Below are 23432 nucleotides of genomic sequence, written 5' to 3'. Positions count from 1 at the left end.
TCTTTAACAACTTTTTTGCAATATTCTTTATTTTTGATTAAAGAATATTAAAGAATTTAATATATATATATATAAATTAAAAAATGGCTTTGCTTTAATTTGTAAATATCGACAATTTAGACTAAAACAAAATATTTTATTATTTAATTTGGTCAATTCTAATTACTTTTATTTTCGTTTATTTAATCCTAATTTTTTTATTTTACTGTTTTGTATTAGCTCACCAAAAAAGAATATTTGAGTAGAAGACTTTATTATAGTGGTTTCCTAAAATGTGAAAAAGTAAAAGGTAAAACTTTATCAAAAGAAGATTCGATAAATATTATGGAAATACTATTAATTTATTAAATTTAATAATAAATTTAAATTTTATTTGGTATTTTAAAGTAAAATATTCATAATATATTAGCTGATAAAGCTTTAGGATCTAAAATTGGATCAATTTAATTTTAATCATATTACTATAATATGTAAATAAAATATGAAATTGTAACAAAAAAGAGAGCAAATGAAATTATTGTACCTACTCAAGTACCTTTTTTTAACTAATAATTGCCAGTGCTAAAAAAAAAGGCAAAGAAAATAAATCAAGTACTGAAAAATGCATATTTTTTATATATGTTCTTATTATTGTATTAGATTATGCTTTTTAATTCTACTTACTAAAAAATAATTAGTGTTTATTGTTTTTTTGCTTATAATACATATAAATGTAATTCCCTTTACTATTTAGATAGATAAACAAATTTTATTGATATAATTGCTTAATTGAAATTTAAGAAATTTTTATGGATTATATTCAAAATAAAAAAATGAATTTAAATAATATTTAAAGTAATATAAATTCAACAGTATAAAATATTAAAAAATATATTGATTTGTGTTTTAAGTGAAGATTGATCACAAAAAAAATAATAAATAAATGTGATCAGCTTTTTTAATACAATCTCAAAATCTAAATTTAGACAATATACCATATAATAAATACGTTTAATCAGTTTAAATGACATTTTTAAATTGAAGACTATATTCTGATATCTATTTCATTTACATTTTGATTATCAGAGAATTTTGATAAAAAATCTTGAATATACTAATTTTAGAGCTGCTCTGATTATAAAATGGTTAGCTATTGTTCATAGTAGCTTAAATTTTACTTTTGTCCTATTAATGATTATATAATTAGAATTTTAATAAATCAAAATAAAAATCACCTTATCCATCAGTATCAGATTTAATATTATTTAAATCTATATCAAAGTAACTTGAAGAACATCCTACAAGATGAAGAGCTGCTAGTTAGTCTTTTTTTAGTAACATCAAAATAGCTTTTTTTAGTATTATTATATCCTTAATAAAATTAAAAATATTCATGTCTTTTCGTATTTGCTACTCAACTTTTTATAGATGCTTTCGATTAATATCCTCCAGTTATTTTCTTTTTTAAAATTATTTTTTGTTAAAGTAATTAACTATTAAATAAATTTATTCTTAATATTTCTTAAATCTTTTTACATCTTAGTGGAGCAATTTAGATCTTAAATAGCTTACATATTATCTATCAGATTTGCATTCCTGCTATCTACTCCTAGGGGTTTTTAATTTTTAAATAAAAATTCAGATTAATCAATATTCTATTTAAAATCTGGCTTTCTAAAATAGCTTTTTTGAGAAATATAGCTTGAAAAATGTTATTTTTACAAGTTCTACTTCTGGAATTTGTCTGAATTTTAAATATCAGATTCCTCAAAATTAATAGTGTGTCTATGTTTATTTGAATTTTCTAAATTAACTTCATCAATACTAGTTTTTTCATAAATTTTTAAATAAAAAGAATATGGTGATTAGCTATTATTTTTTGTTTGAAAGTTACTAGGCACAGATAGTAAATTTTCAATATTCTATGTATGTTTATTACTTAGTTATTCTAAATCCAATAACTTTTTTTATTTATTTTAAAAAGTTGGAACATATACTTATTATTCAATTTCTTATTACTTGTCAACCTACCTTTATTTAGTTTATTTTTATTCCCCACCAACTAAATTATTTTTATTTATTTAAGTGCTCTATTAATTTTATTACTATTTAATATTATTATTAGCTTTTTTTAGCATCCCCAAATAATTATCTTAGTAAATATTTTTTAAGAACAGTTTTAATAAGTCTTATTAAATCGATTTTTGAGAGACCATTCTTCCAAAAAACCCGATCATCATCAATAGAGTAAAAATGCTACTTACTAACGCTAAAACCTAAGGTAATGTAGGATATTAAATTTGAATATGCTAAACAATCTCATCAACTAATAATATCATCATGTTATATGATCCTGCTCCTATATTAACAAGTGCATAATTTCTATCAATACTTTGATCTTATTAATTACATTAAATTGGAGAAGTGAAATTTGTTTATGACTAAACTATTAATCCTGATTTTATAGAAGTATTCTAAATCTGGGTTTTTAACTATGTTACAATTTATTAATTAGCAACTGTATAGACATAAGAATTTCTATAATTAACTTCTTTTCTTTGTGTAGCTGTGTTATATTGAGATGTTTAAATTTTAAACCTTAAAATAGAGTTTATACCATTAATCATATTATCAATTAGAGATTAATCTGCGCAATTATCTGGAACAGTAGTTTTCAAAGTATCAATATCTCTGCAACCGTAAGTTTGTACCTAAACGGTAGATTTCATATTTTTATCTGTGTCAAGAAACAGCGTATAGTTTTTTACATTTGAAAAATCCAGACATTTGAATCCTTCTAGATCAGGATTTGTGCAGTTAATAACATTAAGTGGTATCAGTATGTTAATATCAGGAGTAGTATATTAAAGATATGCTAAAAACACCAGATAAGTATAATTTTTAGGATATAATTCTTCATAAGAGCTACTACCATATTCAAATCGAAACCCAATCAAATCGCTACTAAGTCCTGTCTAAATTAAACCTTGGCTAATTAAGCTTTAAGATCTAAAAATAGGGTCGATTTGATTGGTAATATACTGTGTAAAAATATAAACAAAATAGACTATTGTTGTAGTAAACACAATGAATGAAAGTAAAGTTCCAAATAAAGTCCCTCTCTTTGCCTAATGATTACCAGTGTTAAAAGAAAACTGAGAAGAGAAAAAATCTAGCTTTGAAAAAATCATTGCTTTTATTAAAAAGGTTTATTACTATATTCTATTTTTACTACAATATTAATGATAATTTGAGAAGTTAATATTTTTATTTAACAATAAAATTACTACTCTTTTTTTCAAATACAATCAATATTAATCATTCTTTTCCCCCAATTTATATTAATTTAAATCTACTTTTATATTTTTAAGTTAATCATAATACAAACCTTATATTTAACTCGATGCTCTCTAAATTATCTGAATTTTTAGTTTTTAATTTACAATTAGTTTGAAGATTGTTAAAACTTCATTAAAATTACACAAACGCATGATTAAATATTAAGATATATTTTTTGAGTTTTTTTAAATAGTAAATAGTTGTTATAATTTAAAAGTTTTTGAAGTAAAAAATTATTTTTTTTATAATCTGAATAATTTTAATAATTATTTTAAGAGAATTAAAGCAAATCATATATAGTTTTCATTTCTACATAGATAAATTATATAAAATATTCATGTTCTTAATCAATTTAAGTGACATTTTTTTATTGATGATAAGATTCTGATGTCTATTTCGTTTATATTTTCATCATCAGAAAACTTTGATAAGAAATCTTGTAAGTACTAACTTTAGAATTTCTCTGACTGTAAAATGGCTAACTGTTTTTCATAATGGCTTAAATTTAACCTTTGTTCTGTTTGATAATATTATAAAATTAAATAAGATAAAAAAAAATAAATGAATAAAATCACCTAATTCATCTACATCAGATTCAACATTATTTAAGTCTACATCTAAGTAATTTGAAGAACAGCTTACAAGATGGAGAGCTGCTAGTTATTCTTTAGTTAGAATCATCATAATTGCTTTTTTTACTAAGATGATATCCTTAATAAAGTTAAAAATATTCATGTCTTTTTTTATTTACTACTCAATATTTTATAGTTGCTTTTTATTAATATCCTCCATTTTTTTTCTATTTATATAATAATTTTGAAATTTATAATTTGAAAAATAAATAAATTAATACCTTATATTTCTTAAGTCTTATTATATTTTGTTTGAGCAATTGATATCTTAAATGACTTTCAAATTTTCCATCAGATTTGCTTTTTTGTTATTAAATCTATAGCACTTCTTATTTTAAAGTTTAAACTAAAATTGGCTCATCCGATTATTAAAATTATATTTTCTATTAATATTATTTTAAGAAATGTAGCTTGAAAAATTTCGTTTTTACTAGTTTTACTTTTGATTTGTGTCTGAATATTTATTATCAGATTCTATTTCATTAATTATATGTCTATTTTTATTTGAATTTTCTTAATTAATTTCATCGATTATATTATCTTGATAAATTGATTAATACATCGATTATGGTGATTAACTATTATTACTTGATTGGTAGTTATTATGCGCAAATAGCATATTTTCAATATTGTATGTATTATTGTTACTTAATTATTCTATGTCCAAAGATTTTTTTTGTCTATTATAAAAAGCTGGAATAGTTACTTACTAGTCTTTTTCTTATATTTTATCATCATCTGTTTCTTTAGCCTCACTTTATCTTAATTCTCCACCAACTAAATTTTCTTGATTCGTTATAATCTATTATTAAGTTTATTATTATTTGCATAGAGTGTTATTATTAGTTTTTTTTAGTAAACCTAAATAACTATCTTGATATATACACTTCAAGAAAAGTATTAATAAGTCTTATTAAATTGATTTTTAAGAAACTATTCTACCAAAAATACCAAGCATCATTAATAGAGTAAATATACTGCTTACTAAGGCTAAAACCTGAGGCAATGTAGGATATTAAATTTAAATATGCTAAACGATCTCATCAACCATTAATATCATCATGTTATAGGCTCCAGCCCCTATTTGGACAAGAGCATAATTTCTATCAATACTTTAATCTTATTAAGTACATTAAATTGGTGATGTAAAATTGTTTGATGATTACACTATTAAACCTTATTTTATCTAAGTATTTTAAATTTGGGTTTTTAATTGCGTTACTATTTACTAATTAGCCACTGTGTAGACATATGCATTTCTATAGTTAACTTCTTTCTATTGCGTGGCGGTATTATATTGAGATGTGTAAATTTTAAACCTTAAAATAGAGTTTATACCATTAATCATACTATCAATTTGAGATTAATCTGCACAATTATCAGGAATAGTAGTTTTCAAAGTATCAATATCTCTGCAACCATAAGTTTGTACTTAAACTGTAGATTTCATATTTTTATCTGTGTTAAGAAACAGTGTATAATTCTTTACATTTGAAAAATCCAGACATTTGAATCCTTCAAGATCAGGATTTGTACAGTCAGTAACATTTAGTGGAATTAGTATGCTAATATCAGGAGTAGTGTATTAAAGGTAGGCTAAATATACCAAATAAGTATAGTTTTTAGGATATAATTCTTCATAAGAACTACTGCCATATTCAAATCTAAACCCAATTAAATCGCTATTTAATTCTGTCTCGATTTAATATTAACTTATTATACTTTAAGATCTAAAGATAGGGTCGATTTGATTGGTAACATACTGCGTAAAAATGTAAACAAAATATACAATCGTTGTAGTAAATACAATGAACGAAAGTACAGTTCCAAACAAAGTCCCTCTCTTCGCCTAATGATTACCAGTGTTAAAAGAAAACTGAGAAGAGAAAAAATCTAGCTTTGAAAAAATCATATTGTTTTATATTTTTTTATGCTTGTTTGATTTTCTTTTTTCTCTCAAATTACTAATAATATAAATTTTAATCTTAATCTTTAAAATGAGATGGCATTAGTGGTATATATTGAAATAATAAAAAGCTTATTTATTAAATTTTTTGGTTTGTAAATTAAGAATTCGATTCTACTTACTTATTTCTTAATTGATTCTACCACCAGCCTTATTTATGAATTATTCAACACTCTTTAATTTATCACTATTTCCCTTACATTATACTTATAATCTCAATACATCTCCATAATTTCAAAATAAAATTGCATAAAAGCTTGAGCGTTTTATTTAAAAGCAATTATAATTTAGAAGAAATTCATTGAATAGTTTTTTATTCAAAAATTATTATGTATTTGGCAGGTGAATCATAATAAAAATACATTTTATTTTACATATTTTTTAAAATTTAAGTATTTAAGTTAAAAGAACTAAAATGTATTAAAATGGAAGAAAAGCAATTCAGTATTAAAACATTAATATAAGAAATTGTAATTTGTATTTTATTTAAAGACTAAATTCCTAAATACTTCAATAAAGTTATTTATGAAAAATATTTAATATTATATATATAATAAAAATATTTTGAAAATTCTCGCTCAACTAATATTTTGCTTGATATTTTTTAGCATTTATTTTAAAATTCTACAAAATAAATAAATAACAATTTATGTTAAAAGAAACAAGCTACTTTTATTTTTCATATGATTTTAAATTTCAAAAGAGAATAATAAAATAATTTTTTGCTAAATAAACAAAATTATAAAATATCTATTTATCAATATTTAACTTAAATTATAACTCAGATTCTACACAACTTTTTTATCAAATTTATTAAAGAAATTGAATTGAAAAATATTAATATTTAATTTATATTAATAAAATTATTTTTTTTTTTAAATTCTTACTTAAATAAAATATTTCTATTTACATTTACTTATTTATAAAAAAACAAATAAACATAAAAATATCAAATGTATCAATTATTAACTTATCCAATCAAATCCAACAATTTAATTTCAATCAAATTTTATCAAAAACACATTTTTATATATTTAATTCTAAAGAAAATTATTTATTAATAAATAGAAAAATTTCATTTTCAAATTAAACAAACATGATTATTCCTTTATTTATCTTCCATCTAAATTTATTAAAAATAAAAAATATATTAAATATATCTTTTATTATTAAAAGGATAATTTACTACTAAAAATTAATATAATTAAAAAATAAAATAATTTTTATTAGAAAAAAAATAAATAAATAGTAATTACCTCTTGCTAAAAGTTTTCTTTGATTAAAAAAAAATTAACTCTAATTGTGATATATACAGTTAATTAATTCTCACCCCTTTAAATTTTCACCATTTTTTCGTAAATTTTAAATTTTAGAAAAGGAAAGTGTATAATTTAATTATGATGGGTGGTTAATTAAATTACATTGAATAAAATAAATAATTTTTGAAAAATAATTAAGGATAAACAGAGAAATATCTTTCTCTCTTACTAAACCCCTACTTATGAGTTATATTTTTTAATTAGAATAGTTAATATTATTATTAAAAATATTTTTACAAATTTGTATTTTATTTTTTTACTCATTCATATTATAATTTCTAAAAATAAGAAATTAATCTATATTATATAATATTTTTATTATTATTTTATTAATTAAAAGAAAAATATACTAAAACCTATATTTATTTGTAAATATTTCTTTTAATTAAAAAGCATTATTATTATAATTATTTGATCACATTTTAAGTAAATAAAATTAAGTTTAATAAATTGAAAATTCATTTGTATTTTAATTAAATAAGAAATTAAATATCATAAAAAAAATGGAGTAATAGAAAAAATATATTTACAAGATAGAAGATGTGATTTACTCTTAAATCATTTACTTATATTTATAATCTATTTTTTTTAAATTAAAGTTCTTAAAATCTTCTTTATCATCTAATACTAATCTCGAGATTAAACTAAAGTAAGTTAAACAAAAATAAAATTTAATTATTGCTAATTTTATAATCTTATATTTAATATCATTTGAAATAAATATTTTTATTATTATTATTATAAATTTATTATTATTTATTTTCAAATAATTAAATGTTTTTCTTATTTTTAAAATTCTTTTAAATACTTAAGATATTCTATTTATACAAAAAAAAATAACTATTTTTAATTACAAGCTCCAATTAAATAAGTGATTCTGGCGCTTTGGGTTTATGCTGCGTTTTAGCAGATTTGACTAATATTTAAAATTTATCATTTGACCTAAGGTAAAATATTTTATTGAATTAAAATTTAAGAAAATAAAAAATTATCAAATTATTTTATTAAATTTATTTATATAAATTCATTTTTTTTTTTGAAAATAATAAGAAATTATAATTAATTTTGTTTTTTTAATACTCAGTTTTTTTGATTTTTGATAAAATATTTTTAAAATATTCGAATAGCTTTAATTAAATTGGTTTAAAAGGTGCATCAGGATTAGGATTTGCTTTAGCAAATTGTGCTAATCTCTATAATTTGAAACTTGATTTAAGGTAAAAATTTCTTTTTTTTGTTAAGAGCTAAATTAATAAATAAAAAAAACAAGAACAAATTTTTATTTATACTTTATTTTCTCACTTTTTTCTAATTTTAATTTTTATACATCCTGTAATTTTTTAACCATTCCTATTAAAATTTTATTTTTATTTTAATCTCTTATTATATTTTTCCATAATTTTAAAAATGCTAAAAAATTAAAAGTAATAATCTCATCGGTTAATAAGGCATTGCAGGTGTTTGTTTCTTTTTAAGTAAATGCATTAAACTTTCAAATTTGACTTTAAATCTAAAGTAAAAATTTATTTTGAAAACTACTTTCTATTTTATTTGTTTCATGTTTTTTTAATTTTTTGTGCTTTTAATTCATTTTTATTTTTTAGATAAAGCATTTCAAACTTCCTATTTGTATTTTTCCTAATTTCATTTTTTTTAAACAACTCTTAATAAAAACTTTAAAAGAAAGAATAAGATTTTGGCTTAAGGTGCCACATACTTAGGCTCTAATCTAGCTTTATGCAATAATATCTAAAATATAATTCTTGATCTCAAGTAAAATTATATTTTCTGAACTAAATTGTCTACTTTTACTAAGTCTAATTAATATATTTTACTTTACTCTGAATGATTTTATGATTATTTGCATTTTAATATTTATTTAACTTTGAATTTATTTATTTTATTATTAAATTTTATATTTTACATTTATTTTTTAGTTATTTTGATCATTCTTTTATGAAAATTGCTTTACTTCTATAAATAGCCATAATGAATTAGGAGATGATGGTGTTTCAGGTTTAGGATTAGCTTTAGCAAACAAAGGATCTATTTTAAATGTGAATTTCGACCTTAGGTAAATATTTTTTAATATTTTGTATGAATTAGCTTTATTTTAATTTAATAAAATATAAGCTTTAATTTAATTGGAGTTAATGGAGTACAAAGCTTAGGCAATGCTTTAACAAAATGTTATAATATTTAAAATTTGACTCTTGAACTGAGGTTTAATGCTTAAATTATTTATTTAAGAAGCAAGTTAATAAAATGAAAAAATTAACAATTTAAATAACAAATAGAAATTCAAATTTTTTTATTTTTATTTTCATTTGCTTATTTTTTAATCTCAAAATTTTTAATAGCTACAATTAAATTTCAGATGAAGGTTCAAAAACCCTTGCTTCTATGATAGCTAAATGCTCTAACCTCTAAATTTTGAAACTATATATGAGGTATGAAAAATATAAATATTGAGATAAATAATAAAATGTGAACTCTACCTCACTGAAAAAAAAATATATTTACAGCAAATAAATTATATCTATCAACTGTTGGATAATGAGAGGAGTAATTATTTTTTTTCATGTGAGGCAGAGTTCAAAGTTTAGCATATATAATAAGAATAGGATCAGATTATTTTTTCAAAGAAATATCTGATAGAATACCAATTCATTGAACACTAATATTTAGACTTTTTTTAAATAGAATAAAGCTAATTGCTTTGTTTTAGTTTTTATAACTTTTCTTTTATTTGAAATTTATTTGATTTGTATAATAATTTGTTAATTTAATTTTATATGTTGTTTGTTTTATTTTTACTTGATATTTAACTAAAGAAAATATTTTAAAAGAAATAACTAAGTTAGCAGATAGGGTGCCCAAGAAATAGGTTCTTAATTATCAAAGTGCACTAATCTGAAAATTTTGACACTTAATCTATTGTAAAATATTTTTTTTGTGATTTATTTATTTTTTTTGATAAGTTAATAAGTAAAAATTATAATTGTGTTAAATGTTTTACATAATTTAAGGATTGCTTATCATTTCCTAATTTTTATTCTCTATATTAAAACTTAAAATTTTTTTAAATAAAAAAAGTGATAACAATGTTGATTCTTAAGGTGCATTAAATTTATGTATTGCTTTAGCTAACTTAAAAAAACTCTACATTTTGGCATTCAATCTTTAGTAAAAATTAACTTTATTGATAACAAAAATATTTTTCCAGGTGATAAAAAATAAATAAAAAACTAAAAAAAAGAAATAAAATAAAAAAAGAAATGAAAAATATTTTTTTTACTCTATCATTTTATATCGTATAAATTAAAATATTTTTATTACTAACTAAAAGGAAAAATTAAATCACCGAATAATCTAAATCCAAATTAAGAAGGAATTTTATTAAGATGAATAGTTTGATAGTCAAAAATATCAATTTATGATTAAAAATTTTGTCTGTATGTTTTATTGATATGAATTGTACACAAAAAATATCTGCATTTAATATTTTCAAAAATTTATTTGTTAAAATTTGATAAAAAACAGAATTTAAATAAAAATAATTAAAAAATAGAATAAACTAAATTAGCTTAAAATCATATAAATGAAATATCACCAACGACACCTAGAGAGTTGGCAATATTTTAATTTCAGGATGATTAATATTTTTTTTAATTTTATATCCAAAATATAAATATTTTAAAAACTAAGATAAAATAAAATAAAAACTAAATTGTTTCAATTTTTATGGCATTTTTTTATAGAAGATAGTATTCTCATATCTAATTTATTTATATTTTATTCAGAAGAACATCTTGATAAAAAGGTTTGAATGTAATGATTTTAGAATTTCTCTTTTTATAATATAGCTTATTATATTTCGTAGTGACTTAAATTTTGGCTGATTTCTTGTTATTTAAATCAAAGTTAAATTTAAATAGTTAATAAATAAATTAATTTACCATATTATTCAAAATTACAATTCATATCATTTAGATTCAACTCTAAGAAACTTGATGAGCAACCTATTAGGTGAAGAGCTGCTAACTAATCTTTTGTCAATAGCATCATTATTGCTTTTTTTATTAAAATGATGTCTTTAATAAAGTTAAATATGTTCAGATCTTTTCTTATTTGGTATTAAACTTTTTAAAGCTAATAATCTTATTTTTCTTCCATCTATTTTCTTTTATAATTCAGTAAAAATTAATTATTTTAAATCCAATCAATAATAAGTGAATAAATAAATTACTTTATCTTTCTAATATCTTATATTATCTTTTAAGTAGAATCAACATCTTAAATAGCTCTATAGTTATTTATTATATTTGTAAATTTCTTTTCTCTTTCAAAAATTGTTTAATCTTAATTGTTAATACAAAATTATTGATTATTTTTATTAAAATTAGACCTTTTTTTTACATTATTTTAAAATGCACAGCTTGATAAAATATCACCAAATATGTTATTTTACTTTTATTATTGTTGTTAATTATTTTTTGATACTTAAGTAGTTTCTTAGGTATCTGCAGTTATATTATTTTTTTAACTTACATTTTCATACACAATTTGATTATTTTGTAAGTTTATGGATTGAGCTTATTATAAATTATTAATCAACTGTATATTTTTTTATGAGAACTAAAAATTGTCTGTATCATTCATCTTACTAAAAATAGACTTTTTTAAAACATTATCTTAAGGTGAATAGTTTGTAATATCTCCATATAAAATTTATTGCTCTTATTAATAATTTTCATTTTTATTTTATGATACTTAAGTAATTTCTTCGGCATTTTCAGTTATATATTTTTTTAAACTAAGATTTTCAGACAAATTATCATTATTTTGTTAGTTTGTGCATTAAGATGATTAAAAATTATTAATCAATTGTATATTTTTTGATGAGAAGTAAAAATTGTCTGTATTTTATGATTAATTTATGTTGGTGTTCTCAACTTTTTCTATAGATATTTTTCTTTTACTAGAAAATACAGGAACAGATATTGGCTGAATAGTTTTTTTTTATTTAATATTTTTTATTTATTAGTTATCAGAATCTAATGCTTTTGAAAATAGAATTTAGTCATGATTTACTTCAACTTCTTATTCTCCTTCTTTTATGTGGTAGTAATTATTTTTCTTTAAAATTTGCAAATAATTTTCTTGGAATACATTTTTTAAAAAGAGTAAAAAAAAATCCTTCTAAATTGAGTTTTGAGATACTTTTTTTCCAAATATTCCTAAAAACATCAAAATAGTAAAAACACCACTTACCATTGCTAGAATTTGAGGTAAAGTAGGATATTAAATATAAATTTCCTAAATTATTTCATCCATCATTAATATGACAATGCTATATGAGCCTGCTCCTACATTTTAAATGGCGTACTCTTTATCTAAACCTTAGTCTTATTAATTGTATTCAATCGGAGAAGAAAATTTTTATTCTTTTTATACAATTAAACCTTATTGAACTGAAGTATGTTAATTTTAGATTTTTAATTGTGTTAATATTTATTGGTTAGCTACTGTATAAACATAAGCATTTCTATAGTTAACTTCTATTCTTTATGAAGCTGTGTTGTACTATGATGTATAAAGTTTTAGTCTCAAAAGAGAATTTATTCCATTTATTAGTTTATCAATTTCTACTTATTCTGCACAATTTTCAGGAATAAATGTCTTTAATTTATCTTAATCTCTACATCCATAAGTCATTATCTAAACAGTTGATTTTGAATTCTAATTTGTATTAAGAAAGAGTGTGTAGTTTTATACGCTTGTAAAATCGAGGCATTTAAATCCTTATAAATTTGGATTTGTGCAATCAACTATATTAATAGGTATGAATTAACTTAAATTAGCAGAATTATATTAAAGGAAGGCTAAATAAACCAAATAAGTCCTATTAACAGATAAGTTAATAGAATTATCTGATTCAAATCTAAATCCAACTAATTCGCTTTTTAGAGGAGTTTCTATTTAATCTTGGCTGATAAAGCTTTAGGATCTAAAAATTGGATCTATTTAATTTTAAGCATATTACTATAATATGTAAATAAAATATGAAATAGTGACAAAAAAGACAGCAAATGAAATGATTGTGCCTACACAAGTACCTCTTTTTAACTAATAGTTGCCAGTGTTAAAAGAAAAAGGTTAAGAAAATAAATCAAATATTGAAAAGAGCATATTGTTTATTTGTTCTTATTGTTGTTTTTGATTATGTTTTTAAGTTCTACTTTTTAAATAATAATTGATGCTTGTTTTTAACAAATATAAAAAAAAGTAATTATTTCCTTATTTTTTTAGATAAGTAAACCTTATTTGTTATCTAATTGCTTCATTGAAATATGATAAAATTTAAAGGATTCTAATTAAAAAATGAAGTTCATCAATATTCAAAGTAATAAAAATTTTAATTAGTTTAAAAAATATTAAAAATATATTGATTTGTGTGGTCAGTCAGTAAAAATTAGTAGCAAAAAAAAAATTAAATAAATGTGATCAGTTTTTTTGATACAATCTCACAATATAAATTAAGACAAAACGCCATACTTATAAATACATTTAATCAGTTTAAATGATATTTTTTAATTGAAGATAATATTCTGATATCTATTTCATTTACATTTTGATTATCAGAGAGAGAATTTTTATAAGAAATCTTAGATAAACTAATTTTAGACCTGCTTTGATTATAAAATGGCTAGCTAATTTTCATAATGGCTTAAATTTTACTTTAGTTTTGTTAATGATAAAATAATTAGAATGTTAATAAATAAAAATTAAAATCATCTTTCCTTCAGTATCAGATCTAAAATTACTTAAATCTATATTAAAGTAACTTGAAGATCATCCTACAAGATGAAGAGCTGCTAGTTAGTCTTTTTTTAGTATCATCATAACAGCTTTTTTTAGAAGGATGATATCCTTAATAAAATTAAAAATATTCATTTCTTTTCGTATTTACTACTCAACTTTTTATAGATGCTTTCAATTAATATCATCAATTCATTTCTTTTTTTAAATTATTTTTGTTAAAAGGACTAACTATTAAATAAATTTATGCTTAATATTTCTTAAATATTTTTACATTTTGTTGCGGCAATTTAGATCTTAAATAGCTTACAGATCATCTATCAGATCTGCTTTTCTGATATCAATTCATATGGTTTTTAATTTTTAAATAAAAACTCAGATTAATCAATATTTTATTTAAAATTTGGTTTTCTAAAATAGCTTTTTTGAGAAATATAACTTGAAAAGTATTATTTTTACAAGTTCTACTTCACTAATTCGTCTGAATTTTAAATATCAGATTCCTCAACAATAATAGTATGTCTATGCTTATTTGAATTTTCTATATTAACTTCATCAATATTAGTTTTTTGATTAACTTACGGATAAAAAGATTATGGTGATTAGGTATTATTTTTTGTTAGAAAGTTACTAGGCGCAGATATTAAATTTTCAAAATTTGTTTATTACTTAGTTCCACTAAACTCAATAATTTATTCTATTTATTTTAAAAAGTTGGAACATTTACTTATAATTCAATTTCTTATTACTTATCATCCTACCTTTATTAAGTTTATTTTTATTATTCCCCACCAACTAAATTATTTTTATTTATTTAAGTGCCCTATTAATCCTATTACTATTTAATATTATTATTAGCTTTTTTTAGTATCCCCAAATAGTTCTATTAGTACATATTTTAAGAAAAATTTTAATACGTCTGATTTAATCGATTTTTGAGAGACCATTCTTCCAAAAATTCCTATTATCATCAATAGAGTAAAAATGCTACTCACTAACGCTAAAACCTGAATCAATGTAGGATATCAATTAATTTGAAGTTTCTTCAAACTTCGCTAAAATTGCACTAATAGTGCATGATTAAATTTTAATATATATTTTTAAGTTTTGTAATATCATAAATAATTGGATTTAGAGGAAATAATTTAAAATTTTTGAAGCAAAAATAATTTTTTAATGTTTCTCTGAAATGTAAAAAATTAAATTTTTTTATAAACTGAATGAATGAATTATTTTTATAACATTATCTTGAATGAAAGCAAATCATATTTTTATTTCTACATAAATACATTATATAAAATATTAGTTTTTTAATCAATTTAAGTGACATTTTTTTATTGATGATAAAATTCTGATGTCTACTTCGTTTATATTTTCATCATCAGAACACTTTGATAAGAAATCTTGAAAGTACTAACTTTAGAATTTCTCTGACTATAAAATGGCTAATTGTTTTTCATAGTGGCTTAAATTTAACTTTTGCTCTATTTAATAATAATATAAGGTTAAAATATGGTAAAAAATATTAAAAAATGAATAAAATCACCTTATTCATTTACATCAGCTTCAACGCTATTTAAATCTACATCAAAGTAATTTGAAGAACAGCCTACAAGGTGGAGAGCTGCTAATTATTCTTTAGTTAGCATCATCATAATAGCTTTTTTTAGTAAGATGATATCCTTAATAAAGTTAAAAATATTCACTTCTTTTTTTATTTACTGCTCTATTTTTTATAGTTGCTTTTTATTTATATCCTCCATTTTTTTTCTATTTATATGAGTATATTGAAATGTATAATTTGAAAAATAATTAAATTAATACCTTATATTTCTTAAGTCTTATTATATTTTTTTGGAGCAATTGATATCTTAAATGACTTTCAAATTTTCCATAAGGTTATTTTTGTTATTAATTCCATATTGATTCTTATTTTAAGGTTTAGACTAAAATTGGCTAATCCGATTATTAAAATTATATTTTCTATTCATATTACTTTAAGAAATGTAGCAAGAAAAATTTTGTTTTTACTAGTTTTTCTTTCGATTATTGTCTGAATTTTAATAGTCTTCTATTTGATTATTTATATGTCTATTCTTATTTGATTCTTCTTAATTAAATTCATCGATTATTTTTTTTTCATAAATAGATTAATACATCAATTATTATGGTGATTAACTATTATTACTTGATTGATAGCTATTAGACGCAAATAACAGATTTGAAATATTGTATGTGTTATTGTTACTTAATTTTTCTATGCCCTAAAATTTTTTTTATCTATTTTAAAAAGCTAAAATAGTTATTTACTCGTCTTTTACTTGCATTTTATCATCATCTGTTTCTTTGGACTCACTTTGTCTTAATTCTCCACATATTAAATTCTCTTGATTCGTTTACATTTATTATTATTTGCTTAGAATATTATTATTAGCTTTTTTAAATATACCTAAATAGTTATCTTGATATATACTCTTTAAGAAAAGCATTAATAAGTCTTACTAAATTGATTTTTATGAAACCATTCTTCCAAAAATACCAAACATCATTAATAGAGTAAATATACTGCTTACTAAGGCTAAAACCTGAGGCAATGTAGGATATTAAATTTAAATATGCTAAACAACCTCATCTATCATTAATATCATCATGCTATAAGCTCCTGCTCCTATTTGGACAAGAGCATAATTTCTATCAATACCTTAATCTGATTAAGTACATTAAATTGGTGATGTAAAATTGTTTGATGATTACACTATTAAACCTTCTTTTATCTAAGTATATTAAATTTGGGTTTTTAATTGAGTTAATATTTACTAATTAGCCACAGTGTAGACATATGCATTTCTATAGTTAACTTCCTTCTATTGAGTGACTGTATTATATTGAGATGTCTAAATTTTAAACCTCATAATAGAGTTTATACCATTAATCATACTATCAATTAGAGATTGATCTGCACAATCATCAGGAACAGTGGTTTTCAAAGTATCAATATCTCTGCAACCATAAGTTAGTACCTAAACTGTAGATCTCGTATTTTTATCCGTGTTCAGAAACAATGTATAGTTCTATACATTTGAAAAATCCAGGCATTTGAATCCTTTAAGATCAGGATTTGTACAGTCAGTAACATTTAATGGGATTAGTATGCTAATATCAGGAGTAATGTATTAAAGATAGGCTAATTATACCAAATAAGTTTAGTTTTTAGGATATAATTCTTCATAAGAACTAATTCCATATTCAAATCTAAACCCAATCAAATCGCTGTTTAATTCTGTCTCGATTTAGTATTAACTTATTATATTTTAAGATCTATAGATTGGGTCTATTTGATTGGTAACATATTGCGTAAAAATGTAAACAAAATACACAATCGTTGCAGTAAATACAATAAATGAGAGTAGAGCTCCAAATAAAGTCCCTCTCTTGGCCTAATGATTACCAGTGTTAAAAGAAAACTGAGAAGAGAAAAAATCTAGTTTTGAAAAAATCATATTGTTTTAAATTTTTTTATGCCGGTTTGCTTTTCTTTTTTCTATCAAATAACTAATAATAAAAATTTTCATCTTAATCTTTAAAATTAGATAGGAATTAGTGGTATATATTGATTAAATAAATAAAAATTAAAAAATTTAAATGTTTTAGGCTAGTAATTAAGAATTTGCCTTAATTTTCTTTTATCTTAATTGATTCTACCACCAGCCATATTTATAAATTATTTGACACTCTTTAATTTAATAATATCACCACTTACCTTATAATATAATTATAGTCTTAACACGTCTCCTTAATTTAAAAATAAAATTGCATAAAAACCCAGGCATTTTATTTAAAAGCAATTATAATCTATTAATAGAAGAAATTCATTGAATGTATAGTTTTTTATTCAAAAAATTATTATATATTTGGCAGGTGAATCAAAATAAAAAAATATTTTATTTTACATTTTCAAATTTAAGTATTTTAGTTTAAAGGAACCAAAATATATTATAATGGAAGAAAAATAATTAGGTATTTTTTAAATTAATTTAAGAAATTAAAAATTATTTTTTATTTAAAGAGTAAATTCCTAAATATTTCAATAAGTTATTCATAAAAAATATTTTGAAAATTAACGCTCAACTTATATTTTGCTTAGTATTTTTTAACATATTTTTAAAAATTCTACAAATTAAATAAATAAATAAAAATTTCTGAAAAGAGAAACAAGTTACTTTTATTATTCTTATGTTATTAAATTTCAAATGAGAATAATAAAATAATTTTTTATTAATTAATAAAAAATTGTAAAATATCTATCTATATGTAACTTAAATTATAATTTAGATTACTATTCAATTTTTTTGTCAAATTCATTATTTAGTTGAGATTGAAAAATATTAATATTTAATTTATATTTACAAAATTATTTTTTATATTTAAAAATTCTTACTTAAAATATTTTAATTTAAAATTTAATTGTTGTTTATAAAAAAGCAAATAAACATAAATATCTAAATAACAAATTAATCAATCATTAACTAATCTAATGAAATTCAACAATTTAATTTCAGTCAAATTTTATCAGATATTTTTTTTTATAAATTTAATTGTTAAAGAAAATTATTTACATATAAATTGAAAATTTTCCTTTTCAAAGATTAGTCAAACATGATTATTCCTTTATTTATTTTCCACTACCCACAGCTTCACTATTTTTTTTAGCTTATTGCGAATTGCGAGTTTTGAGGAATTAAGGTATTTATAAACTAAATAATTTTAATAATTATTTTAAAAGTATGTGTATTATATTATATTTAAGCAAATCATAAATAATTTTCATTTCTTCATATATAAATTATATAAAATATTAGTATTTTTAATCAATTTAAGTGACATTTTTATATTGATGATAAAATTTTCATATCTATTTCGTTTATATTTTCTTCATCAGAGCATTTTGATAAGAAATCTTGAAAGTACTAACTTTAGAACTTCTCTGACTATAAAATGGCTAACTGCTTTTCATAGTGGCTTAAATTTAACTTTTGTTCTGTTGATTATTAAAATTAAATATTATTAAAAAAAATGAATAAATAAAATTACCTAATTCATCTATATCAGAATCAACATTATTTAAATCTACGTTTAAGTAACTTGAAGAACAACCTACAAGATGGAGAGCTGCTAGTTATTCTTTAGTTAGTATCATCATAATAGCTTTCTTTAGTAAGATGATATCCTTAATGAAGTTAAAAATATTCAATTCTTTTCTTATTTACTACTCAATATTTTATAGTTGCTTTTTATTTATAACCTCCATTTTTTCTCTTTATAAATAATTATATTGAAATAAAAATTGAAAAAATAAATAAATCAATACCTTATAATTCTTAATTATTGTGTTTTGTTGGAGCAGTTGATATCTTAAATGGCTTTCAAATTATCCATCAGGTCTTCTTTTTTACTATTAATACCATCGAGCTTCTTATTTTAAGGTTTAAATTATAGCTTGCTAATCCGATTATTAAAATTATATTTTCTATTAATATTATTTTTTTAAATATAACTTGAAAATTTTCCTTTTTAATAGTTTTACATTTGATTTCTTTCTGACTATTAATTATCAGATTCTATTTCATTAATTGTATGCCTATTATTATTTGAGTTTTCTTAATTAATTTCATCAATTATATTATTTTCAAAAATTAATTAATATATCGATTCTGTTGATTATGGTGGTTGTTGTGATTAACTATTATTATTTTATTGATAATTATTAGGCGATAATAGCAGATTTTCATTATTATTATTATTACTTAATTATTCTATGTCCAAAGATATTTTTTATCTATTATAAAACGCTGGAATAGTTACTTACTAGTCTTTTTCTTAAATTTTATCATCATCTGTTTCTTTGGCCTCACTTTATCTTAATTCTCCATCAACTAAATTTTATTGATTTGTTTGAATTTATTATTATTAGCTTAGAGTGTTGTTATTATTAGTTTTTTTAAATATACCTAAATAGTTATCTTGATATATACTCTTTAAGAAAAGCATTAATAAGTCTTACTAAATTGATTTTTAAGAGGCTATTCTACCAAAAATTCCAAACATCATTAATAGAGTAAATACACTGCTTACTAACGCTAAAACTTGAGGTAATGTAGGGTATTAAATTTGAATATGCTAAATGATCTCATCGACCATTAATATCATCACACTATATCCTCCTGCTCCAATCTATGTAAGAGCATAATTTCTATCAATACTTTAATCTTATTAAGTCCATTAAATTGGAGATGTAAAATTGGTTGATGACTACACTATTAAACCTTATTTTATCTAAGTATTTTAAATTTGGGTTTTTAATTGACTTACTATTTACTAATTAGCTACTGTGTAGACATATGCGTTTCTATAGTTTACTTCTTTCTTTTGAGTTGCGGTATTATATTGAGATGTGTAAATTTTAAACCTCAAAATAGAGTTTATACCATTAATCATGCTATCAATTAGAGATTAATCTGCACAATTATCAGGAATAGTTGTTTTCTAAGAATCAATATCTCTGCAACCATAAGTTTATATCAAAACAGTGGATTTCATATTTTTATCTGTGTTCAGAAGCAGTGTATAGTTTTTTACATTTGAAAAATCCAGACATTTGAATCCTTCAAGATTAGGATTGGTACAGTCAGTAACATTTAGCGGAATTAGTATGCTATCATCAGGAGTACTGTATTAGAAATAGGCTAAATATACCAAATAAGTATAGTTTTTAGGATATAATTCTTCATAAGAACTACTGCCATATTCAAATCTAAACCCAACTAAGTCATTATTTAAATCTGTCTCAATTAAATTTTAACTTATTATACTTTAAGATCTAAAGATTGGGTCAATTTGATTGGTAACATACTGCGTAAAAATGTAAACAAAATAGGCAATTGTTGTAGTAAATACAGTAAATGAAAGCAGACTTCCAAAGAAAGTCCCTCTCTTTGCCTAATGAATACCAGTGTTAAAATAAAACTGAGAAGAGAATATATCTAACTTTTAAAAAATCATTTTATTTTAAATTTTTTTATGCCTGTTTGTTTTTCTATTTTTTTGAAATTAATTGCTAATAATATAAATTTTAGTCTTAACCTTTAAAATAAGATAGGCATTAAAGGTATATATATAGAATTAATAAAATTAATAAGAAGCTTACATATAAAATTTAATTGCAAGTAAATTAAGAATTCAATTCTACTTCCTTATTTTTAAATTGATTCTACCACCAGCCAGCCTTAATTAATGATTAAATTCTTAATAGTTAATTTATTTAATTTAATAATACCACTGTTCCCTCTTATTATATTTATAGCCTCAAACATCTCCTAAATCCAAAAAAATTGTATAAAAACGTGAGTATTTTTACAAATCAATCAAAATTTAGAGAAGAAACTAATTTAATAATTTTATATTTCAAAAAATGATTATGTCTTTGGTAGGTGAATAAAAATAAAAATAAATTTTATTTACAAATTTAAGTATTTAAGTTAAAAAAGATTTGTTACATACCTTATTTCTTATACTCTTTTTTTTTATGCGTTTTATGACAATAAGTTTTTTAATACATAAGTGTAAAAATATATACAAAAAACTTGTTGTCGGCAGCATTTAATTAAACTAAGAGTAATCGGTATATATTATTATGAAAAAAAATGATTTGATTTTAAGTGCATTCATTTATGAAATTAAAAACCTATTTATATTTTGTTTAAAGAGTAAATTACTTATTATTGAAGAAGATTATTTAAAATACAGTAAAAATATTTTAGAAATTCAGGTTCAACTTATATTTCGCTTTATATTTTTCAGCATATATTTTAAAATCTATAAAATAAGTTGTTTTTCTGCTAACAGAAACTTAAGCAAAATCATCTATTTAGTTTTTGTGGCTATTTTAAATAATTTCTTTTAATAAAAAAAACTTATTAACAAAAAATTTCAAATTTATTTTTCAATCTTACAACTTACATTTATTAATCATTAAGTCTTTTTTAGAATAAAGTTTTTTTAATATTTTATCAATCTAAAAAGAATAATGAATTATAAAATTAAGAAGAATCACTTTCTACTTATATTTTTTAATTTTAAAAAGTGAATAATAAAATATTCATTCAATAGATCCCATAACAAGCCAATCTGAATCAATAAGTAAAAATTAAAATTTTATAAAATGTTTTACACAATTTAATGATTGTTTTTCATTTCTTAATTTTTATTTTCCATTTTAAAAACTTAAATGCTTTAAATAAAAAAAACGCAATCAATGCTGGTTCACATGGTATTTTAAATTTATGTATTGCTTTAGCTCACTTAAAAAAATTCTAAATTTAGATTTTCAATCTTCAGTAAAAATTAACTTTATTAGCAACAAAATTTTAAGAAATATAGCTTGAAAATTTTTCTATTTACTATTTTTACCCTTGATTTGTGCCTAAATAGTAATTATCAGATGCTTTTTCGTTAATTGTGTGTCTATGTTTATTTGAGTTTTCTTAATTAATTTCATCAATTTTTTATTTTCATAAATTGATTAATATATAGATTAAGGTGATTAACAATTATTAGTTAATTATTGGTATAAATAGCACATTTTCAATATTGCTTGTGTTATTGTTGCTTAATTATTCTATGTCCAGAAATTTTTTTTGTCTATTATAAAATACTGGAATAGTTACTTACTTACTTATTTACTTATTTACTAGTCCATTTCTTACATTTTATCATCATCTGTTTATTTGGCCTCAAATTATCTACATACTAAATTTTCTTGGTTAGTTTGAATTTATTGTTAAGTTTATTATTATTTGCTTAGAATATTATTATTAGCTTTTTTAAATATACCTAAATAATTATCTTGATATATATTCTTTAAGAAAAGCATTAATAAGTCTTATTAAATTGATTTTTAAGAAGCTATTCTACCAAAAATTCCAAACATCATTAATAGAGTAAATATACTGCGTACTAACTCTAAAACCTGAGACAATGTATTATGTTAAATGATCTCATCAACCATTAATATCATCACACTATTCCCTTATGCTCCTATCTGTGTAAGAGCATAATTTCTATAAAAACTTTAATATTATTAAATCCATTAAATTTGAGATGTAAAATTTTTTGATGACTGCACTATTAAACCTTATTTTATCTTTAAATTTGGGTTTTTAATTAAGTTGCTATTTACTAATTAGTCACTGTGTAGACATAAGCATTTCTATAGTCAAATTTTTTCTTTTGAGAGGCGGTATTATATTGAGATATAAATTTTAAACCTTAAAATAGAGTTTATACAATTAATCATGCTATCAATTAGAGATTAATCTG

The 23432-nt window shown here is 20.8% G+C and overlaps 7 protein-coding genes across 7 annotated transcripts; 1 reads left to right on the top strand and 6 right to left on the bottom strand. All coding sequences in view use genetic code 6, as the record gives it.

The window, feature by feature from the left end:
• Window positions 1-994: 994 nt before the first annotated feature.
• TTHERM_00951870 (transmembrane protein, putative) lies at window positions 995-3170 on the bottom strand (the record flags this gene model as incomplete). Its single annotated transcript, XM_001022829.2, has 3 exons — window positions 995-1164; window positions 1215-1328; window positions 1919-3170. 3 exons carry the CDS (start codon window positions 3168-3170, stop codon window positions 995-997), a joined length of 1536 nt encoding a protein of 511 aa, XP_001022829.2.
• Window positions 3171-3665: 495 nt separating this feature from the next.
• On the bottom strand, window positions 3666-5862 carry TTHERM_00951860 (AMP-binding enzyme family protein; the record flags this gene model as incomplete). The annotated part of the gene is made up of 3 exons (XM_001022828.2): window positions 3666-3835; window positions 3894-4117; window positions 4172-5862. The coding sequence occupies 3 exons, from the start codon at window positions 5860-5862 to the stop codon at window positions 3666-3668; spliced, it is 2085 nt and encodes a 694-aa protein (XP_001022828.2).
• Window positions 5863-7738: 1876 nt separating this feature from the next.
• TTHERM_00951850 (hypothetical protein) lies at window positions 7739-10704 on the top strand (the record flags this gene model as incomplete). Its single annotated transcript, XM_001022827.2, has 11 exons — window positions 7739-7777; window positions 7835-7884; window positions 8093-8182; window positions 8363-8452; window positions 8661-8750; window positions 8919-9008; window positions 9220-9309; window positions 9369-9458; window positions 9596-9685; window positions 10085-10174; window positions 10332-10704. The coding sequence occupies 11 exons, from the start codon at window positions 7739-7741 to the stop codon at window positions 10702-10704; spliced, it is 1182 nt and encodes a 393-aa protein (XP_001022827.2).
• A 516-nt stretch (window positions 10705-11220) lies between these two features.
• Window positions 11221-13427, bottom strand: TTHERM_00951840 (transmembrane protein, putative; the record flags this gene model as incomplete). Its single annotated transcript, XM_001022826.2, has 3 exons — window positions 11221-11308; window positions 11485-11643; window positions 11707-13427. The coding sequence occupies 3 exons, from the start codon at window positions 13425-13427 to the stop codon at window positions 11221-11223; spliced, it is 1968 nt and encodes a 655-aa protein (XP_001022826.2).
• A 1944-nt stretch (window positions 13428-15371) lies between these two features.
• TTHERM_000951839 (AMP-binding enzyme family protein) lies at window positions 15372-17557 on the bottom strand (the record flags this gene model as incomplete). The annotated part of the gene is made up of 3 exons (XM_012799481.1): window positions 15372-15541; window positions 15604-15827; window positions 15882-17557. 3 exons carry the CDS (start codon window positions 17555-17557, stop codon window positions 15372-15374), a joined length of 2070 nt encoding a protein of 689 aa, XP_012654935.1.
• A 1368-nt stretch (window positions 17558-18925) lies between these two features.
• On the bottom strand, window positions 18926-21116 carry TTHERM_00951830 (transmembrane protein, putative; the record flags this gene model as incomplete). Its single annotated transcript, XM_001022825.2, has 4 exons — window positions 18926-19095; window positions 19149-19372; window positions 19426-19584; window positions 19642-21116. 4 exons carry the CDS (start codon window positions 21114-21116, stop codon window positions 18926-18928), a joined length of 2028 nt encoding a protein of 675 aa, XP_001022825.2.
• Window positions 21117-22440: 1324 nt separating this feature from the next.
• On the bottom strand, window positions 22441-23130 carry TTHERM_000951829 (hypothetical protein; the record flags this gene model as incomplete). Its single annotated transcript, XM_012799480.1, has 1 exon — window positions 22441-23130. One exon carries the CDS (start codon window positions 23128-23130, stop codon window positions 22441-22443), a length of 690 nt encoding a protein of 229 aa, XP_012654934.1.
• Window positions 23131-23432: the final 302 nt, after the last annotated feature.

This window comes from Tetrahymena thermophila (genome assembly GCF_000189635.1).
Source record: "Tetrahymena thermophila SB210 genomic scaffold scf_8254466, whole genome shotgun sequence".
NCBI lineage: Eukaryota > Ciliophora > Oligohymenophorea > Hymenostomatida > Tetrahymenidae > Tetrahymena > Tetrahymena thermophila.
Note: the sequence above shows the minus strand (reverse complement) of the source record. Positions and strands in the feature narration are given on the sequence as shown.